The sequence below is a fragment of the Salvia splendens genome, chromosome 15 (genome assembly GCF_004379255.2).
Source record: "Salvia splendens isolate huo1 chromosome 15, SspV2, whole genome shotgun sequence".
In the NCBI taxonomy this organism is placed as follows: Eukaryota; Viridiplantae; Streptophyta; class Magnoliopsida; order Lamiales; family Lamiaceae; genus Salvia; species Salvia splendens.
This window is the reverse complement of record NC_056046.1, coordinates 17311165-17328939: the sequence shown is the minus strand read 5'-3', so window position 1 is coordinate 17328939 and position 17775 is coordinate 17311165. Positions and strand designations below refer to the sequence as shown.

At 38.1% G+C, this 17775-nt stretch overlaps 2 protein-coding genes across 3 annotated transcripts; one reads left to right on the top strand and one right to left on the bottom strand.

The window, feature by feature from the left end:
• Positions 1-463: 463 nt before the first annotated feature.
• Positions 464-4128, top strand: LOC121766387 (leucine-rich repeat receptor-like tyrosine-protein kinase PXC3). Of its 2 annotated transcripts, XM_042162680.1 has the most exons (3): positions 464-1413; positions 1555-3516; positions 3594-4128. In XM_042162680.1, the coding sequence occupies exons 1-3, from the start codon at positions 1182-1184 to the stop codon at positions 3917-3919; spliced, it is 2520 nt and encodes an 839-aa protein (XP_042018614.1). In that variant the 5' UTR covers positions 464-1181; the 3' UTR covers positions 3920-4128. The 2 variants fall into 2 exon arrangements, with proteins under 2 accessions (XP_042018614.1, XP_042018613.1); XM_042162679.1 differs by having other exon boundaries at positions 465-3516.
• A 5975-nt stretch (positions 4129-10103) lies between these two features.
• LOC121767642 (protein SEMI-ROLLED LEAF 2-like) lies at positions 10104-16699 on the bottom strand. The gene is made up of 20 exons (XM_042163967.1): positions 16474-16699; positions 16030-16283; positions 15647-15721; positions 15315-15430; positions 15058-15172; positions 14818-14946; positions 14493-14540; positions 14184-14368; positions 13898-14094; positions 13496-13785; positions 13267-13416; positions 12808-13185; positions 12540-12689; positions 12231-12303; positions 11886-12013; positions 11582-11779; positions 11372-11494; positions 11179-11295; positions 10897-11100; positions 10104-10581 (listed from the first exon to the last, which is right to left on the bottom strand). Exons 2-20 carry the CDS (start codon positions 16174-16176, stop codon positions 10450-10452), a joined length of 2955 nt encoding a protein of 984 aa, XP_042019901.1. The 5' UTR covers positions 16177-16283; positions 16474-16699; the 3' UTR covers positions 10104-10449.
• Positions 16700-17775: the final 1076 nt, after the last annotated feature.

Here is a 17775-nt window from a genome sequence, read left to right as displayed (position 1 = left end):
TTTCTATTTTTTGATTTATGCATGTCATTCTTGCGCAGGGACATGCTAATCTTTCTAATAAAATTTATAATTATAAAAAGTATCCAATAATGTTTGGATTTAATATATCAGGCCAAATAAAATCCTTACCTATTTTAAGTACTTTAATAGATTATATGAGACATATAGTATACTCTCTCGTTGTTTGTGAGGGAAAAATTAAATAGACAATAATTGACATTTAAGAGTGTAATACAAATACAATTTAAAATATATTGGCAGTTTAAAATTTGACGCTAATTTAAATTAGTACTCCACATAGTCCATACCATATTCATGTAAATGGTGTGTTTTCCTCATCTTTCGACGTGACATTTATTGCTATTAAAAGGAACACAATAGTGAGTAGTATATCAAATTTGAATAGGGATGATTCAATAAACCCTAGGTTTTTGCATAAATTTCCATTTTGTTTTGGCCTATGCTAAGCATGACTATATTCATAGGTTGCTTATTTCTCGTGACGCTTTTGCTATTCTATACGTACATTACTCAGCTTTCTTCTTTTAACACTCAACAATCACTCTCTCTCTCTCTTTCAAGAATCACAAAACACCTGACCCGTGAAAAACAATTTCCCAAACACTGCAACCACTCTTGTTTCATCATCTGCTATCCAAATCCAAGGAACTATCTTTTTCCCTCTCCTGCAAAAACTTGCACTTCATTGTTTTAATTAAGCCTTTTGAATCATTGTTAATTTATTTATTAGTACTATTAAAACTGCATTTTATTCATCACTCTTTCTCTTCGTCTTGTTTGCTTCTAAATTTCAGTTCCTTTTCCACCAAAAGTGTTACCTTTTCTGCATTTTTTAGGGGTGGCTGTCTTTTATCAACAATTTTTTACTCTTATAATTCCTTCATTTTCAACTTTACTAGAAATGGGCAGCGCTGAAAAGGTGGAAATTCTTGAATCTTTTATACCTCATGGCTTTTCAAGGCTCAGCTTTACTGAAAAAAACCATGTCTTTAACCTATGAGTGACATTCCACCGTAGTAATGCCTTCCATGAGCAAAGACTTGACAAAAAGAGTGATTTTTTTTACTGCCCTTTTGGCTTCTTGGTAGCATAGGTAACATAAGGCTAAGAAATCTTTAGTTCCAATTTCCTTTTTTCCCAAATTGAAGGCAACCCAAAAAATGCCATTACTCAGTTTCTTGAGCATTTTGCTTTTTGGGTTGCTCTCAAGGTCTCAACTTTTGAACGCCCAGATCATGAGTGATCAAGCTGCATTATTAGAAATTGGGAAGGAATTTGGAATTTCTGTGTGGAATGGGAATATCTCTGATTATTGCTCATGGCCTGGCATTTCTTGCAGCTCCAATAATTCAGTTGTGGAAAGGCTTGATCTTTCTAGTCATGGGCTGGAAGGTAATCTCACTCTCATCTCTGACCTCAAATCACTCAAATGGCTTGATCTTTCATACAACAAGTTTCATGGCATGATTCCACCTTCTCTTGTGAACTTATCTGAGCTTGAGTTTCTTGATTTGTCATTCAATGCCTTTGAAGGATCGATTCCTGTAGAGTTTGGTAGGCTTAGGAACCTCAAGGCGTTGAACCTTTCGTATAATTTGATCAGTGGTGTGATCCCTGATGAGCTTGAGAGCCTAGTGAAGTTGCAAGATTTGAGGCTGTATTCCAATAAGTTGAGTGGCTCTATCCCTTTATGGTTTGGGAACTTGACTAGCTTGAGAGTCTTTACTGCCTATGAGAATGCACTGAGTGGTGTTATTCCTCATGGGTTAGGCCTAGTTAGTGAGCTTCAGTCGTTGAACCTGCATTCGAACTATTTGGAGGGATCGATTCCTGAGAGCATTTTTGCTATGGAGAAGCTTGAAACTCTTGTTCTGACTCAGAACAGACTGAGTGGTTATATCCCTGAGGCAATTGGGAAGTGCAGAGGCCTTTCGAATGTTCGAATTGGTGACAACAATCTGAGTGGAGGGATTCCTAGAGAGATTGGCAATATAAGCAGTCTCACTTATTTTGAGGCCAACAATAACAATCTATCTGGTGTGATTGTGATGGAGTTCTCAAAATGCTCGAATCTCACGCTGCTTAACCTCGCTTTGAATAGCTTCTTTGGGACCATACCGTTGGAGTTTGGCTCGTTGAGTAATTTGCAGGAGCTGATTGTGTCCGGGAACAGCCTGTTTGGAGATATCCCAACTCCGATTTTGAGGGGCAAGAATTTAAACAAGCTTGATTTGAGTAATAACCGGTTGAATGGCACCATTCCTACGAGTATCTGCAATGCATCAAGACTCCAGTTCTTGCTGATGAGCCAGAATTCGATAAGAGGGGAAATTCCACGAGAGATTGGAAACTGCACGAAGCTGCTGGAGTTGCAATTAGGAAGTAACTATCTAACCGGGACTATTCCCCCAGAGATAGGGCATATCAAGAACCTGCAGATTGCGTTGAACTTGAGCTCTAACCGTCTCCATGGGCAGCTTCCCGAGGAGCTAGGGAGACTGGACAAGCTGGTCTCTTTAGACGTGTCGAGCAATCAGCTCAGTGGGAGCATTCCACCTGCATTGAAAGGGATGATGAGTTTAATAGAGGTTAACTTCTCCAACAACCATTTCAGTGGGCCGATACCCTCATTCCAACCGTTTCAGAAGAGCTTCAATTCGAGCTTTCTTGGGAACAAAGGGCTCTGCGGTGAGCCTCTGAGCGTTTCTTGTGGTGGTCTCAATGACTCTGCTCGCGATGCTTACCATCACAAAGTCTCTTACAAGATTTTACTAGCTGTGATTGGCTCGGGATTGGCTGTGTTCTTGTCCGTGACGGTGATTGTGTTGCTGTTTATGATGAGGGAGAGGCAGGAGAAAGCTGCCAAAGATGCAGGGACTGCTGAAGATGAAGAAGCTAGTGCCAATCCCGTGATCTTAGCAGGAAATGTGTTTGTCGAAAACATGCAGCAGGCTATAGACTTTGATGCTGTTGCACGAGCAACCATGAAAGACTCGAATCTACTCAGCACGGGCACGTTCAGCACTCTGTACAGAGCAGACATGCCCTCCGGGATGACACTGTCGGTCAGAAAGCTGAGGTCGATGGATAAAACTGTGATCAACCACCGGAGCAAGATGATACGAGAGGTCGAGAAGCTAAGCAAGCTATGCCATGACAACTTGATGAGGCCAATAGGGTTTGTCTTGTTCGAGGATGTTGTGCTGCTGCTGCATCAGTATTGCCTCAACGCGACACTGGCTCAGTACCTCCACGACCAGACCAAGAAACCGGACTGGTCAACGAGGCTCAACATTGCCATCGGTGTGGCTGAAGGCCTGGCATTCCTCCACCATGTTGCCATCATCCACCTTGACATCTCTTCAGGCAACGTGTCTCTAGACTCGAACTTCACTCCATTGGTCGGTGAAGTAGAGATCTCGAAGCTTCTAGATCCATCTAGAGGGACAGCAAGCATCAGCGCCGTTGCTGGCTCATTCGGATACATCCCTCCCGGTACATACATCGATCAAAATCATTTCTTGCTAATCCATTTACAACAATACTGACCCTTTCTTGAACTTGTTTGACAGAATATGCTTACACAATGCAAGTTACAGCACCGGGAAACGTCTACAGCTATGGAGTCGTACTTCTTGAGATCCTCACGACACAGATGCCCGTAGACGAGGCTTTTGGGGAAGGGATCGATCTGGTGAAGTGGGTGCACTCGGCTCCTGCTCGGGGCGAAACCCCAGAGCAGATTCTTGATGCAAGGCTAAGCACTATATCATTTGGTTGTAGGAAAGAGATGCTTGCAGCCTTGAAAGTAGCTCTTCTCTGCACGGATAGCACGCCGGCGAAACGGCCTAAGATGAAGAACGTTGTCGAGATGCTTCAAGAGATCAAGCAAGATTAGAGAGAGCTCATTCTTAATTAGAAAAGACAAAGACAACTCTGTTTGATGATCAAGAACACATAACAATCCCTTTCACAGATTGGTTGATTTTAGGGGGTGTGATTGCATCACCATTGTATCAAGAAATTTCACTAAAGAGGCATGCTATTATTGCAGAATCTACCATTGTTAATTTCCATATACCTTTCTTATGGAAAATGTTGGCAGCACGTTCATATGAGAAAGCCGCATTTTATATTGAAAATAATATTTTTGAAGAATTTCATATTATTACATTTTTTTTAAGGGCAAATGAATATAAATTTAAAGGTTGTGTCATAGTGGATTCAAATCCGAAATCTTTGACCTTAGACGTTACCACTTTATCGCTTGACGAGCTCATACCCCTACGATTCTCTTTTGTTTATACTAATTAAAAATAGATAAAAGGCACAAAATGTCTTATAAGACTATCATTAGTGACTTTCACTCAACCCAACCCCAATTATTTCCTTAATAAATTCTCATTTCTCTCTCATCCACATATATAACCTCCAACTTACTATATAACTTTTACTTTCATTAGTGACCCAACTCAACCCAACCCAACCCAATTAAATATTTATCTTTTATATATTTTTAATTGATATAAATTTTAAATTTTATTTAAATATATATAAAAATATTTAAAATATTTTATAATTCAAATATATAAATAAAATTATTAGACAATTATATAATTGAAGTACAACATAATAAAATACACAAATAAAAGAAATGTGGTAAGATAAAAGAAAATAAACAAACCAAACTACAAATTAAAAGTGAATTAAGAAAGATAACTAAAACAAGATAAACATTGCACGTTCAATTATTTGTGCCAAATATGCTCAATCAAATCTTCTTGAAAGGGCAATATGAGCTTATCTATTGCGGAATTGATCTTGATTTATTATTTAAGAAACAAGCTCTCGATCCATTGAGTAGAGTAGCAAAAAGCTTCAGCATTTCCTTCTTGTGCTCTTGTAGGTAGACCTGCCCAAGGTTTACCGAACCGGGGGTTAAAACCGAAACCGTAACCGCCGGTTACAATTCCGAAACCGTGAGAATTTACACGAACCGAAACCGTCAATTTTTGAACCATGGTTCGGTTCAGGTTCAAAAAATTTCGGTTCCGGTTTTCAGGTTCAAAAATGGTTCGGTTCAGGTTCAGGTTCAGGTTGAAACCGTGCCGGAATCGCGAAAAACAGTCGGAGAACCGTGAAACCAAGCCGGAACCACAAAAAACCGGCGATTCAGAACCGAAACCGAAACCGGCGGTTTTGGAACTGGAACCGTAACCGTGAAACACCCTCGCGGTTCGGTTCCGGTTCGGCAATTTTGAAAACCGGAACCGGTGGTTCCGGAACCGTGGGCACCTCTACTTGTAGGTGTGTTTTGGAAAAAACTCAGTAGAATCATAATAATTTTGATATGTATCACGTTCACCTTCTACTATCATATTATGCATGATGATACAAATAATCAAAATTTTTCCTATCAAAATCTTGTCCCAGACAAGACATGGCCTTTGCAAAAATGTGTAACGCGCTGGTAGGACTTCAAATCCTCGCTCAACATCTTTTCTGATAGACTCTTGGTGTTGATCAAATAATTTATGCTTTTGAGTTTGTGGAGAAGTGATTGGCTTGACAAATGCAGGCCATGCAGGGTATATGTCATTACTGAGATAATATTCCCTATTATAATGATGACTATTTACTATGTAATTAACATATGATGCTCGACCTTCTAGACATTATCAAAATAGAAGACCGACGGAGTATATTAATATCATTGCACGAACCTGAAATTCCAAAGAATGCATGTCATATCCATAAGTCGTATGCAACAACATCCAAAATGATCATTGGGTTTCCACTTCTCCTTGAAAGATATTTTTTGGAGGTGGAATGAGTAGTTAATGTAACAAGCTAATTATAAACTAAATATATTTACATGTGACACTAAACTCATATTTCTACCAAGACATATGAAACATACTTGAAGTAATGCATGTGACATATCAATAACTTTTATAGGATAATGCATGTGACACTAAACTCATATTTCCACCAAGACATGTGATACACACACTTCCAGTGATACATGTGACATATCAATAACTTTTATAGGATAATGCATGTGGCATCAATCTCATGTCTGCAAATGCATGTGATAAAGAATTGATGCTTGTGATATCTCAATTACTTTCGCAGGAAAATGCATATGACGACACCAAACTCATGCTCATATCTGCAAATGCATGTGATAAAGAAGTAATGTTAGTGACGTCCCAAGTGCTTTTGCAGAAAATGATGTGACACCAATATATATTACACAAACAAAGATCACATGTTTGATAGTACAATTTAATTGAAATTTCTAAAAGTACATTTCATAGCCTAAAGCCCTAAAAGTCCCATCTTTGATACCTATGGTTATTTTCGTCACAAGGTACCAAAATACTATTAAAAAAAGATCAATGACTATTTTTGTTCAGCTGTAAAAGATCGAAGACTACTAGTTCACTCAAAAAAATTGGATTATTTTTCAGGTAAGAAGAAAATACAGATTAAGAAAGGGAGTGACGAGTTTAGCAAATTGTGGACCGCACACTTGAATTTGATGAAAGGTGTATGTCCCGACAACGTCATACATATTCTATGCATTTGCATAAAAGTACAGTGTCACTGTCACACTACACCTAACTACTTATGATTTTTCCATTTATTAAACACCTAAGAAAATTAGATAAGAGCATCTCTAACGGCGGACGTCCGGTCGGACTTCCGCAACGGGCGACCGGGACGTCCGCCATTGTAACACATACGGACGTCCCGTATGGACGTCGGATGTCCTCGGATATCCGCGCGACGGGCGGGTGGACGTCCGTCGCGGACGTCCGAGTTATAATTTTTTAATTGCTTCTACAAATCTCAATTTCGGGAGTTTTAGTCTCTATTTATATACTTTTATAATTTAATGAAGTTGTTAATTTTTCCCGTTCATATTCGTGTTGAAATTTTATTTCCGTAAACGTAAATTGCTTTTATTTATGAATTTGTGTTTTTTTTTATTGCGGGAAGTCCTAGTGGGAAGGGCGGATTGTACAGGGGAAGTCCTTGTGACGTGTCAGTGGGATGGGAAGTCCTAGTAACGTGACAGAAAATGTTTTTGGGAAGTCCTAGTGGGACATCTATGCATTGGAGATGCTCTAAACAATAGATATACATTGAAACTTCTAAGATTAAATTTTCCATATAAAAGTCGGAAGTTTAACTACTACAATTTCTAAGATTAAAATTAGAAATCACCTGCTCAAAAGCATGATCAATGACCAAATAATAATAATCATTTCTCTCAACGATGAGATAAATTCCAAGAAATACGTCGAGCATAGAAAACTTATTCGAAAAAACTCAGCAATATAAAGTGGAGATCTACACTCAGATAACAAAGGCGAACCAACCAGTAGAATTTCAACACAAAAAGTTCACTCTACAAATTGTATGCCATGTTTAAGCATATGAGGTCTAGGTGAAAGGACTGCATTTACTCGTCGAGGTTGGCTTTGACGATGAAGTTCTGGCGGCTGATGGGGTTCATCACCACTGGTGGACCGGCAGTTCGCGGCCATGCTTGCATCTTTTTGTCAGTAGCCAGCTCCCATTCTTTGTTCGAAACAGTAGAAGGAGTGCTACCTAAGGTCGAAATGCAGTTGTTAATGACAAACTGAATTGAGCTCGAATTCAGTTATGACAAACTGAATTGAAAGTGAAGAACAAACCTCCAAAAATCTTCTTGTCAGAAATCAGATAGTCAAACACATACGCAATGCCAAGGGATCCCACAAAAGCAGAGAAGATGGCTTTGCCTGACATTTTTCACTCCCAAAACTGCGAGTCAAACAAAGTAAGAACAAGCACAATTAAAAGGCGAACACACAGTTGCAGTAATATGAAGATTGCCGGAGAAGATTTAAAGGGATAATTTCAACTGCCTGCATACTAGATGAACTCAAATTCATCTAAATTAATGTAGATATTTAAAACTTACAAAAATGAATTTACATAATTAAACAAATGTATGTTACAAGAGACTCCAACACTCATTTCTGAACTAACCAATCACATAAAGCTTCAGATGAGAGAGTGCAAATAGCAGATTTGCACAGGAAACCAATTTATGTTTTCTAGGTTGGTTCTAGGACTATGTGAACCCAAACCATAGACCTTCTCAGTAAAACAAACAAAACTTATTATTATCAAAATGCAACTACGTGACATGCAAACGAGCAAACAGAAAATGGTTATTTGACCTACTGTGTTTGATACCCAACCAAGCTTGCAGATACATACCCCTAAAAAAAGCTTACTAGATACATACGGTCAAATCAACACAGACACTAATTAAAATCTTCGTATGCAAATTTAATGCAAAGTTAACATTAGAAGCATTGTTGGAGAAAGGCACAGGCAATGACCGTAAAATTGAACGGCACAACACTACCTTGAAGACCTGAACCTAAAACGTTTGCAAAGATATCAATACGATGAGATCACTGTGTTGAGTGAAAGAACAATAGTACTCTTGAAGAAATCACAGAGAAATATGCATTTAATATTACAGTAAAAACAGGCGTTTAAAGGGCATTGCTACATATCCATGAACACTAGAAACTGAAACTCTCATCATTGTATAAACAATACACTTATCACATTTACCAACAATTATCTGATTAGATGTAATTGAATAAGAGGTAAGACTACCAACACTTAACAGTTGCAAACAAATTAATATTCATAATTTGAAACAAAGCACACAAAATTAACAACCCTATTGGGATAGTCGCATGGTCGTATCATTGATATATTTTCAGATAGCCAAAAACCGGTCCCAATATTACCATAAGCATACACGAAAAGAATGGCGATACCCTCAATCCAACAAACCAACCAAAGCCCTAATCCAAATCAAAATTGTTACAGCTCTATGTTCACAAATCTAGCTGACTCAGATTATTCAGAAAAAAAATGGAGCAAGATACAAACACCGAAAAAAACAAATTTTAAAAACCCTAATTTTCTGGTCCAGATTCCAGACTATTCAGAAAAAAAATAACCGTAGCTCACGAACAACACGCATATTAAGAGAGAGAGAGAGAGAGCTTACTCGACGGATGCGGCAGATTTGTGGAGACCTGAATCTTCCAGATAGTAGTATTAGGAAAAGTAGAAGAATGGCGATTGAATTTGTTACTTGTATATGCATCGCGAATAAGGGAAGCCAAACGACGCCGTTCGACCCGACAAATCTCAACAGGTCTACTAGTCTACTACATCATCCAATCTACTTTTATTTTATTTTTATTTTTATTTTTATTTTTATTTTTATTTTTCAACATGCAACTTTGATTATTGGTCTTAAAATCATAAAATTTGGATGAGTGTTGGTATTTTTTTTATGAAACTTTAAAAGTTATTTTAAAAAATCATAAACTTTAAAATTGATGCTAATTTTTAATGGTTGGTTAATTCTCTAAACCCGTAGATCTATAAGACATATTTTCTCTTATTAGACACATATTGTTCAACATCAATTTCTAGAATTATGGCGTTGAAACGAAGTCATATCATGCTTAATTCAAACTAAACTACGTGAATTTCACGGATAACCACATGAGATCAAAATCTATCGAAAAATGTCTATTGAAAAGTTTATGATTTTTAAAACCATTTTAAATATTTATTTAAAAAACATCAGAATCCGCCTAAAATTTAGTACTCAGTTTTTAAAACTAGGAGTATACAATTTACTTTTGACAAGTTTCACATTTATAAACAATTCCACATACAAGTATATAAAAATCGATTAGCCTAACCATCTCCAACTATACTCCAAAAATGAGTTTTGGTGTAGAAATTTTTTCTAACCATACATCAAACTCAAACTCATTTTTGGTGTTTTTTGATAAAACAACACAAAATATGGTGTTACTACAAAAATTTCTCAAAATGGTGTAAATTTTGAATTTAGTGCAAATAATTGAAGTAAAACTACTTTTTGATGTGACGTATACTCAAAAATAGATTTGAGTTTAGGGTAAATAGTTGGAGATGGTCTAAGCACCAAATAAATATGCTCGAATTCAAACGTAGACAAATTTGCACTAGATATAATCACAATATAGAGAAAAAATGAATGGATATATATATACATTTCCTGGTGACATGAAATGAAAAGGATAATAATGAAAGATTGGGAAAAAGGAAAAATGAATGAGGATTGATTTTGTACATGAAAAGGGTCTAAACTAGAGGAAAAGAAAACTAGTAAAGCCTCGCATGAATATCCACAGTTTGTGAGAAAGAGGCTATGAATCTTCATACTCCTTGTGCCACCACACCATTATGCCGATCACCCATCATGGTTCTCTCGTCGAAAGCGTACGTGATCAAAGTTACGTTGTTACATCTCGTGTTTCACTATGCGCTTTTTTTCCCGGCTCATCAACATCCGGCTGCTTTCATGAAGTTGTCGTATGGGCTTGAAGATGGTAGCCGGAACGAGACAGGATTGCTCTGATACTCGGTCGCGCATAGCACTGGAGGCCCGCCCAATAACTTGTCAGCATTTTTGCCCTGCACAATATTAGGAGGGAAAGTAAGACGACCGGAGAAAGGTCGAGCAGCGTCATCAAGGTCAAACTTGAGCGATCGATGGACACGATTAACTTTAAAAGCTATCCTTTAGAAAGTTAGAATTGTAATTATAATGACTCCAAAGGCTCACAAGCTCGTTACTCGAGCAGCCCTAAGCTCAAGCTCAACTTACTTCCCGGCTCATGAGCCCGAGCAATCAAACCCTAATCACTCAGCTCGACTCACTAACACCCCCTAAACATGGAAAAATGGACGAAATGCAGTCGTACTTTCGATTGGATACTATGGACGTACCATAGGTACACAACCATGTGATTTGTCTAGTCCGCTAGTAGCAGCAGCTCCAGCTGCAGCATTTCTCGAAGTTATGGTCAACAAAGTCATCTTCTGTTGCTTTCCCTGCTGAAGTGACTCGCAATGATTAGCCACGTCTCTGTATGACGTCTCGGATCCCGTGCTCACAGACATTCTGCCCACATGGTGGGCTGTCTCCAAAATCTGCAAAGCAATGGGCACGGCTCAAAATGCATCCGCGGTTTCGTAAAGGGGACGCGGCTCAGCAGACATCAAACTTACAGATTGCAGAAGTTGATCGACGCTGAGGAGATTGGGGAACTCGATGGTCAGCTTCGAATTGGGTGGACTGTCGAGATCGTGATGTCCATCATCGTCCATACTGAAACCTGAGATGCCCTGCATGTCCAAAGGAAACTTGGTTAGCTGTCAGAGACTACGAAAAAGGTGTAAATTCCAACAGAAGTAGTTTTACCTTAACGTTGCTCTCACGTCCATGTTCTTCAATGTCGTTGTACCTTTGGCTGCTGCCAAGCGTACACATGTCGTCTGGCACGAATTCCTGGACCAACTGTTCCCTTATGGCAACCTCCTCGTACTGCACGAAAACAGCACCAAGACGCAAACCATCAGAGAGAAACATCAAGAACAACAAAGCCCTTTCATGAGCAGACAACGAGGTTACCTCGAGTACATTCTCTAGGTTTCTAACAATAACAGAAACAAGGGATTGTTTTGTCAGCTCGCCACTGATATTTATTTCCGAAAGACACCTTACAGCAGCAGTGTTGTCTTCTTTTGATCCGTACACGTTCTGTTTTTCTAATCCGGCATCACTTATCTGCAGCTTTGAATCTTCAACTAAACACAAAAATGGATCAACCTGATAAAAAAATGCAAAAACTATTGAATTTGAATGTTGACTTTTACAGTATAGACATGCGCATAAGAAATCTCTGTTAACAAGATTTAGAGACTAAGTAGCATACCACTTTATCGGAGATTGCAGCCTTGACAACTGGGATGAGGGGAAGAATGTTGTAGACCTTTGCTGAAAAGATAATCATAGAAGATGACAGCATATAGAGAGATCTCCGTCGTGATGCTGGCAGAGTGCCTGAAAATCAAGTGAATTTATTTGGAACTGGCTTTTGCTAATAGTAGTGGAAAAATAATAGGTTGCAAATAGATACTCGACCCATAGTAACTCGTAATGGATCAAAGATGCTGATCAAAGGAACTAAAATGAGAATCAATAAGCAAAATAAAGATTCACAAGAAATATTTGTAGTCCGATATTTGGATGTGAACGTTGTTTAATAGGTGTACCGTACCTCCTTTAAGAGAAACACTTCTCAATGTTAAAGCAAGTTGGAAACTTCGAATTAAAGCATCTCGATAGGAGGTCTGAAATGAAGCAGAAAGATATTAGCCATCAACAGTAACACACCAAGTCACTAATCATGCAGAATGAAGACCTTATTAATCTTCTGGAACAGTTTTAATGTGATAAAATATGTATGCATTGTGATTATACGCCACAGTTGTTACATACTTTAGCCTTGTAATGATTTCTACTTCAATCAATACCTCAAAAATACAATTGTAATGAGTTCGCCAAGAAATACAATAAAAGTATTTACCTTAGCTCGAGAAAACAGCATAATCAAGCTATAAGTGTGAGCAATAGCTTCAAAGTTTTCAGGCATGTTTTCAGGAGATAAAGATTGTGCCCAAATTGATGAAAGCAGGAGTGTTATTTGGTGGCTGCTCAGTCTAAGACGAACCTCATCCTGAAATGGAAAATAAGATAAATGTGTAAGCGATAATTTGAAAGGAAATCTGAACTTTAGAATTAATTGATGACCACACCAAGAACATTTGGGAGCAAACAAACAAACGGTGACCTACCGCTTCTTTAATCGAGTTGTTTCCGTTATCACCATCTGGTGCCGGTGAGCTTCTGAAGCTATATACCCGACTGTAAGTCGATTTGATTCTGTTCAATACTCCACCTTGCTCGTCTCCATTCAATTCTGTGCAATTCTCCCTGGGAGGAGTCCTTTGGTTTTGTAGCTTCTGGAACAATGCAGTTGATGAAGAAAACACAGAGACAGTTCTCGAGAGCGACCTCAAGAGGTCAGTCCTAGAGGCATCAGAAGATGGCTGAGGACAGACAGAGGATGGAACGAGTACGACAGAGAAGACCTGATGAGCTCCAATTCGCGTCTGGTGATCGGGATGGAGCATAGCTGGAAGTAGCTGATGAAACAAAGATTCCGGGAATGCCTAATGATAGAATAACAGTCAATTAAAAGCTTTTGGAGAGAGACTGGGAAGGAGAGAGAGTGAGATTCTACAGCGCCTTGCCTTGTTCTTGTACAAAATATTCGGCATAGAAGCTATAATTTGAGCAGTCCGATAGACAGCAGAAATAGTCGTTCTTGCTATTACAGTAATGCTCGAGATGTTCTCTAACATAGAAGCCATTACATCGAGGATTTGACCAGCATCTCCGACCTGTTAACAGGTACAACGATAAGTAATGTGAATCTACGTGTATTTTAAATCCACAGTGACAAAGGTAGGATTTCTGTACCTTTGATGTCAACTCGGTGAGACATTCATCTACAACTTGGTTGAATTTTCGGTTCCACTTGATAACTTGATCTCCAAGATTTGCATCATCAAGTGAATAGTGTATACTTTTCCGCAGATGCCTCATGATGTCACTTACAGCACTGAGTATAGGTACTGATGACTGCTTCTTCGTCAGTCGAGCAAGAGCAGTGACAACCTCAACTACGTCGAGTTGCATATCGGGCTGCTTAAGGACATTTTTATGGTCAAGATGCTTGACTAATATTGATATCAAGAGATGTGTGCTCCCTGCACAGGCATAGAAATAGGATAATTAGTCCAAGCATCGCAATCAGTTTAATACGAGCAGAAAATATGAAAACAGATATTCATAGGGAAAAGGGTTCCCTATAAACCTGACCAGATTCATCCATCAGAAGCTGCATGTCTTTGAGAACAGGAAAAGCGATCCCGCCTTGAACAGGCCACAGATTTCCACTATCAAAATACCGAAACAAAGATTCTAGTACACGACGCACGGTGGTTGCTTCTTTCCCGAGATTGGCCATACTTTGAAGGCACACCCTAGACCAAAACTGTGGACTCTTGGCAACCTCTCTGTGTAAATCAAGATACAATTTACACGCATGCTCAGCTGCTAATAATAATAATTGAATAAATAAATAGGAAATGATCCGAGAGATTACGCAGCCACATTTAGTTGTCCTTTTTCATTTACAATGATTCTCCAAGAAGGAACCTTTGTTGCAGCATCTACGGAAGGAGAGATGTATCCCTCAGCTTTATTGACTTCTTGAACCCAACCGTTCTGCTCAGAACCACCGGACTCCTTACTTTGACCTTTGTAATTCTCCAAGACTACTGAAACAATCTGAAGAATCAGACAGTTAACAGTGATACTGCTCCAACCAACAGTAGAATGCTCTATTGTGGCAAATGTTATATGAAATATTCATAATATCAGCATCAAATAAGGGGATACGACATAAGCTTACATTATCAAATTCAACTGAAATATGGGAGTTTTCGCCCATGAACCAAACCTGTAGAAGACAACCACAAAAGCAGATAAATCCAATTGAAAATATAGGAGAAGTGATAAAGACATAATAAAATCCCTGAGAAATAATTATGAGAAATTTAAACTGGCCGTCAATAAGAGTTCAAGAAACAATCAATGGATGCAAAGATGTTAAAAGAATCTTTGTATGACCTGAATGTTTGTGAATCAAAAACTAAACTAGAAGTTATTGGAGACATACAGGTTCACGTCATATCAACTCGAATACATCCAATAAGCAATGAATTTCAAACACAAACCATTGCAGATAGAGCTTGCAGCCCAGCTGCCCGTAAATGTTCTGTCTGCTCATCATCTCCCACTTCTTGAGCTACTTGGCAGAGCTTGGGAATTAGTCCTTCAAGATTGAACATATATGTTCCATCTTTCTGGAAAGCACAAAATTGTGAGTAAGCCTAATTTATCCATTAAAGGGAAACCAAATTCAAGACTTACGCAGAAGCTTATGCAAAAACGAAGAACCAAACAGCAGTACCAACCTGGTTGTTTACAAAATCGAAGAGAGATTCACATCCAATAATTAAGACTCCATCTTGGCTTGTCTGATCCAGCAAGGTGAACATGATACTCAATAAACTATTTGCGAACAAAGGCCTGACACAAAAATAGGATAAATTTTATTGATAGAAGTTCCCCAAAAAGTCTTTAGTTTAAAAAAGAGCCGAGATAGACATAAAAATAGACACTGCCAACAAGAGAAACTACAGAGGCAAAACAATAAATTCAGTGGGCATACATTTGATCCTTGCAGGATAACAAGAATTTCCGGTAGATCAACATAACAATCTTCACAAATCGATAGTTTTCATTTCTTAATTCCTTGTAGAATTTCTGTTCGAGGGAGTCCGCTATCTGTCATTTCAAGATAAACAAAACCATTAACATGCTAGTTTCAATGCAAACTATATACACATGTAAGTTAGCTTCAGCACGAGACAAGAAGCAGGCACTCTATTACTAAACTATCTCAGAAGTCAGAACCACATACTATAACTTCCGAAAAATATTAGATAAGATTGCCATATCAGTACACTGCAGTGACAGCAACCTACATAACCAAACCAATACCTTGGGAATGCGTAAAGGATTTTTTGAAGCATAGTCACACAATTTCCCAATCTTCCTCTCATTCACTTCTTCATCCTACAACGTAAACCAAAGAAAAAGGTTCAATAGCTAAGCCAATTCCGGAGAAGCGATGCACAAAGCCACATATCATATATACCCACTAATTTCAAATAGAACCCTTCCTCATGAACCAACATTGTTGATTTACCACCAAAAACCAAATTATCATCCCATTTTTTCCAAAACCACATCATTCAATCTTGAATGTGTTGATATATCAACACAACCAAAAGAAAAAACAAATTCTCATCCCATTTGTCTTTTCAATAATGAGCAATGCAACACAATGATGGCAACAAATTCAAATTTGGGCAATTACTCACCGGAGAGCGGGGGAAAATATCTGATATCAAGTGCTTGTACCTCTTGACCGGCTGCCTCGACCTCGTCCGCAGGGAAGGGCAGAAGAAGCAGAGGTTGTCACAGGCCGGCAGCACTTTCCTAGAGATAACCCCGGAAACAACGCTCATTTTGTTCCCACAATCCCTCAAATTGACGCGCTCTCTTTCCCTTCTCTACCTCAAAAAATATAGAAGGGAAAGGAAAGCTGGAGGTATCAAAATCGAGCAGGCAATTCCTGCATTAAAAAAGTATGAGGCGCCCAAGCAAAAGAAGAATTGTGATCAGCCCATTCCAAAATGCAGCGAAATTGAATTGGCGGAGAGAATTGAATAAGAAATGCAGAAAAAGTAGGGGAATATTTTGAACATCCCTTTATTATTCGTATCGGTGTTGATAAGAATAAAAGGGAGTTTTGGTGAGTTTACCTTGGGATGAATTCCTGTAAAGAGCAGACCAGAAGGCTGGTAATCCATCAAAGATCGCCAACAGTGTACCGAATTTCAAGCATTTTCGCGTAAATTATGAATCTGTCTCTCTATCTCCTCCACCCCTTCTCTCTTCTCTGTCTATATATGGCTGGATGCTAAAATCAATTTTAAATTTCTCGAATGAGAGAAGGTGGCATCAATATCATCATGGTTCCTCAATGATTTTTTTTCATATACTTTTACTAAAAAAGAAAAACGATAATGTTATTGGTGTGTTAGAATTTAGAAAAAACTAGTCAGTCATATATTGGTGTGTTTCATTTGAAAGTCAAATAAAAAGAAACTGTCGATTGCATTAGTGTGTTTAAAGAGTAAACGATTGTGATTTTTTGTATTTTTCATTATTATATCTTCTTCAATTACATAAAAATGATTATCTAAAATCTACCATCGTCATATAGGAGTAGAACAATGCTGAATTTATGCATAAGTCAACCTGAAATTATGATTTTATATGACAAATTTCTTAAAATTTTAATTGTGTGGGACAATTGAGAAATATGTAAAATTTATAATCTAATTAGCCATTTTTATAAATTTAGAAAGTAGAAACCTTAGAGCATCCGCAGCGGTGACGTCCGTCCCTCCATGCCGCTGGCAAGGACACCCCTGTCCGTCGCTGAGCAGGGCGACGTGGCGCGTTTCTATTGGCCGTTGACATTTTCTTTTCTTTTTTTTTAAATCGAAAATAATACCAAAATTAAAAAAAAATCGGATTCCCAAAAATATAGCCGTTTTATTACCGTTTTTTAAATTTTTTTTGAAATTTAAAAAAAAACCCCAAAATCATCTATAAATATACACATTCATCATCCATTTGGACGAAATTCGGCCACTTATAAATTTAATTATGTAATTTTAAATTTTTAGGATTTTAATTATGTAATTTTTAATTTTTTAGTAATTAGTAATAGTATTTTGGGTATTTTTAATGCATTTTAATATTGTGGAAATGTTTTTATTTAAATTGAATAATAGAATGGTGGGACATTTGAGCATGTCCTTGCGGAAGAGCACGGATGTGGGTGTTGTGCTTTTACCTAAGAGCAGGGAGTAAAAGTGGGTCCGGGCCCACATCCGTGCTCGTTGGCAAGAGCACGGATGAGGATGCTCTTAAGCCTCTTCTTTAAGGGTCTGCCGTTGTTGAGAGGCGCATTACTATTTTATCTCTTTTCATGACAAAGAGATAGTACTTGTAACATGGATGTGAAGAAATATGGAAGAAAAATGTTATTTTTG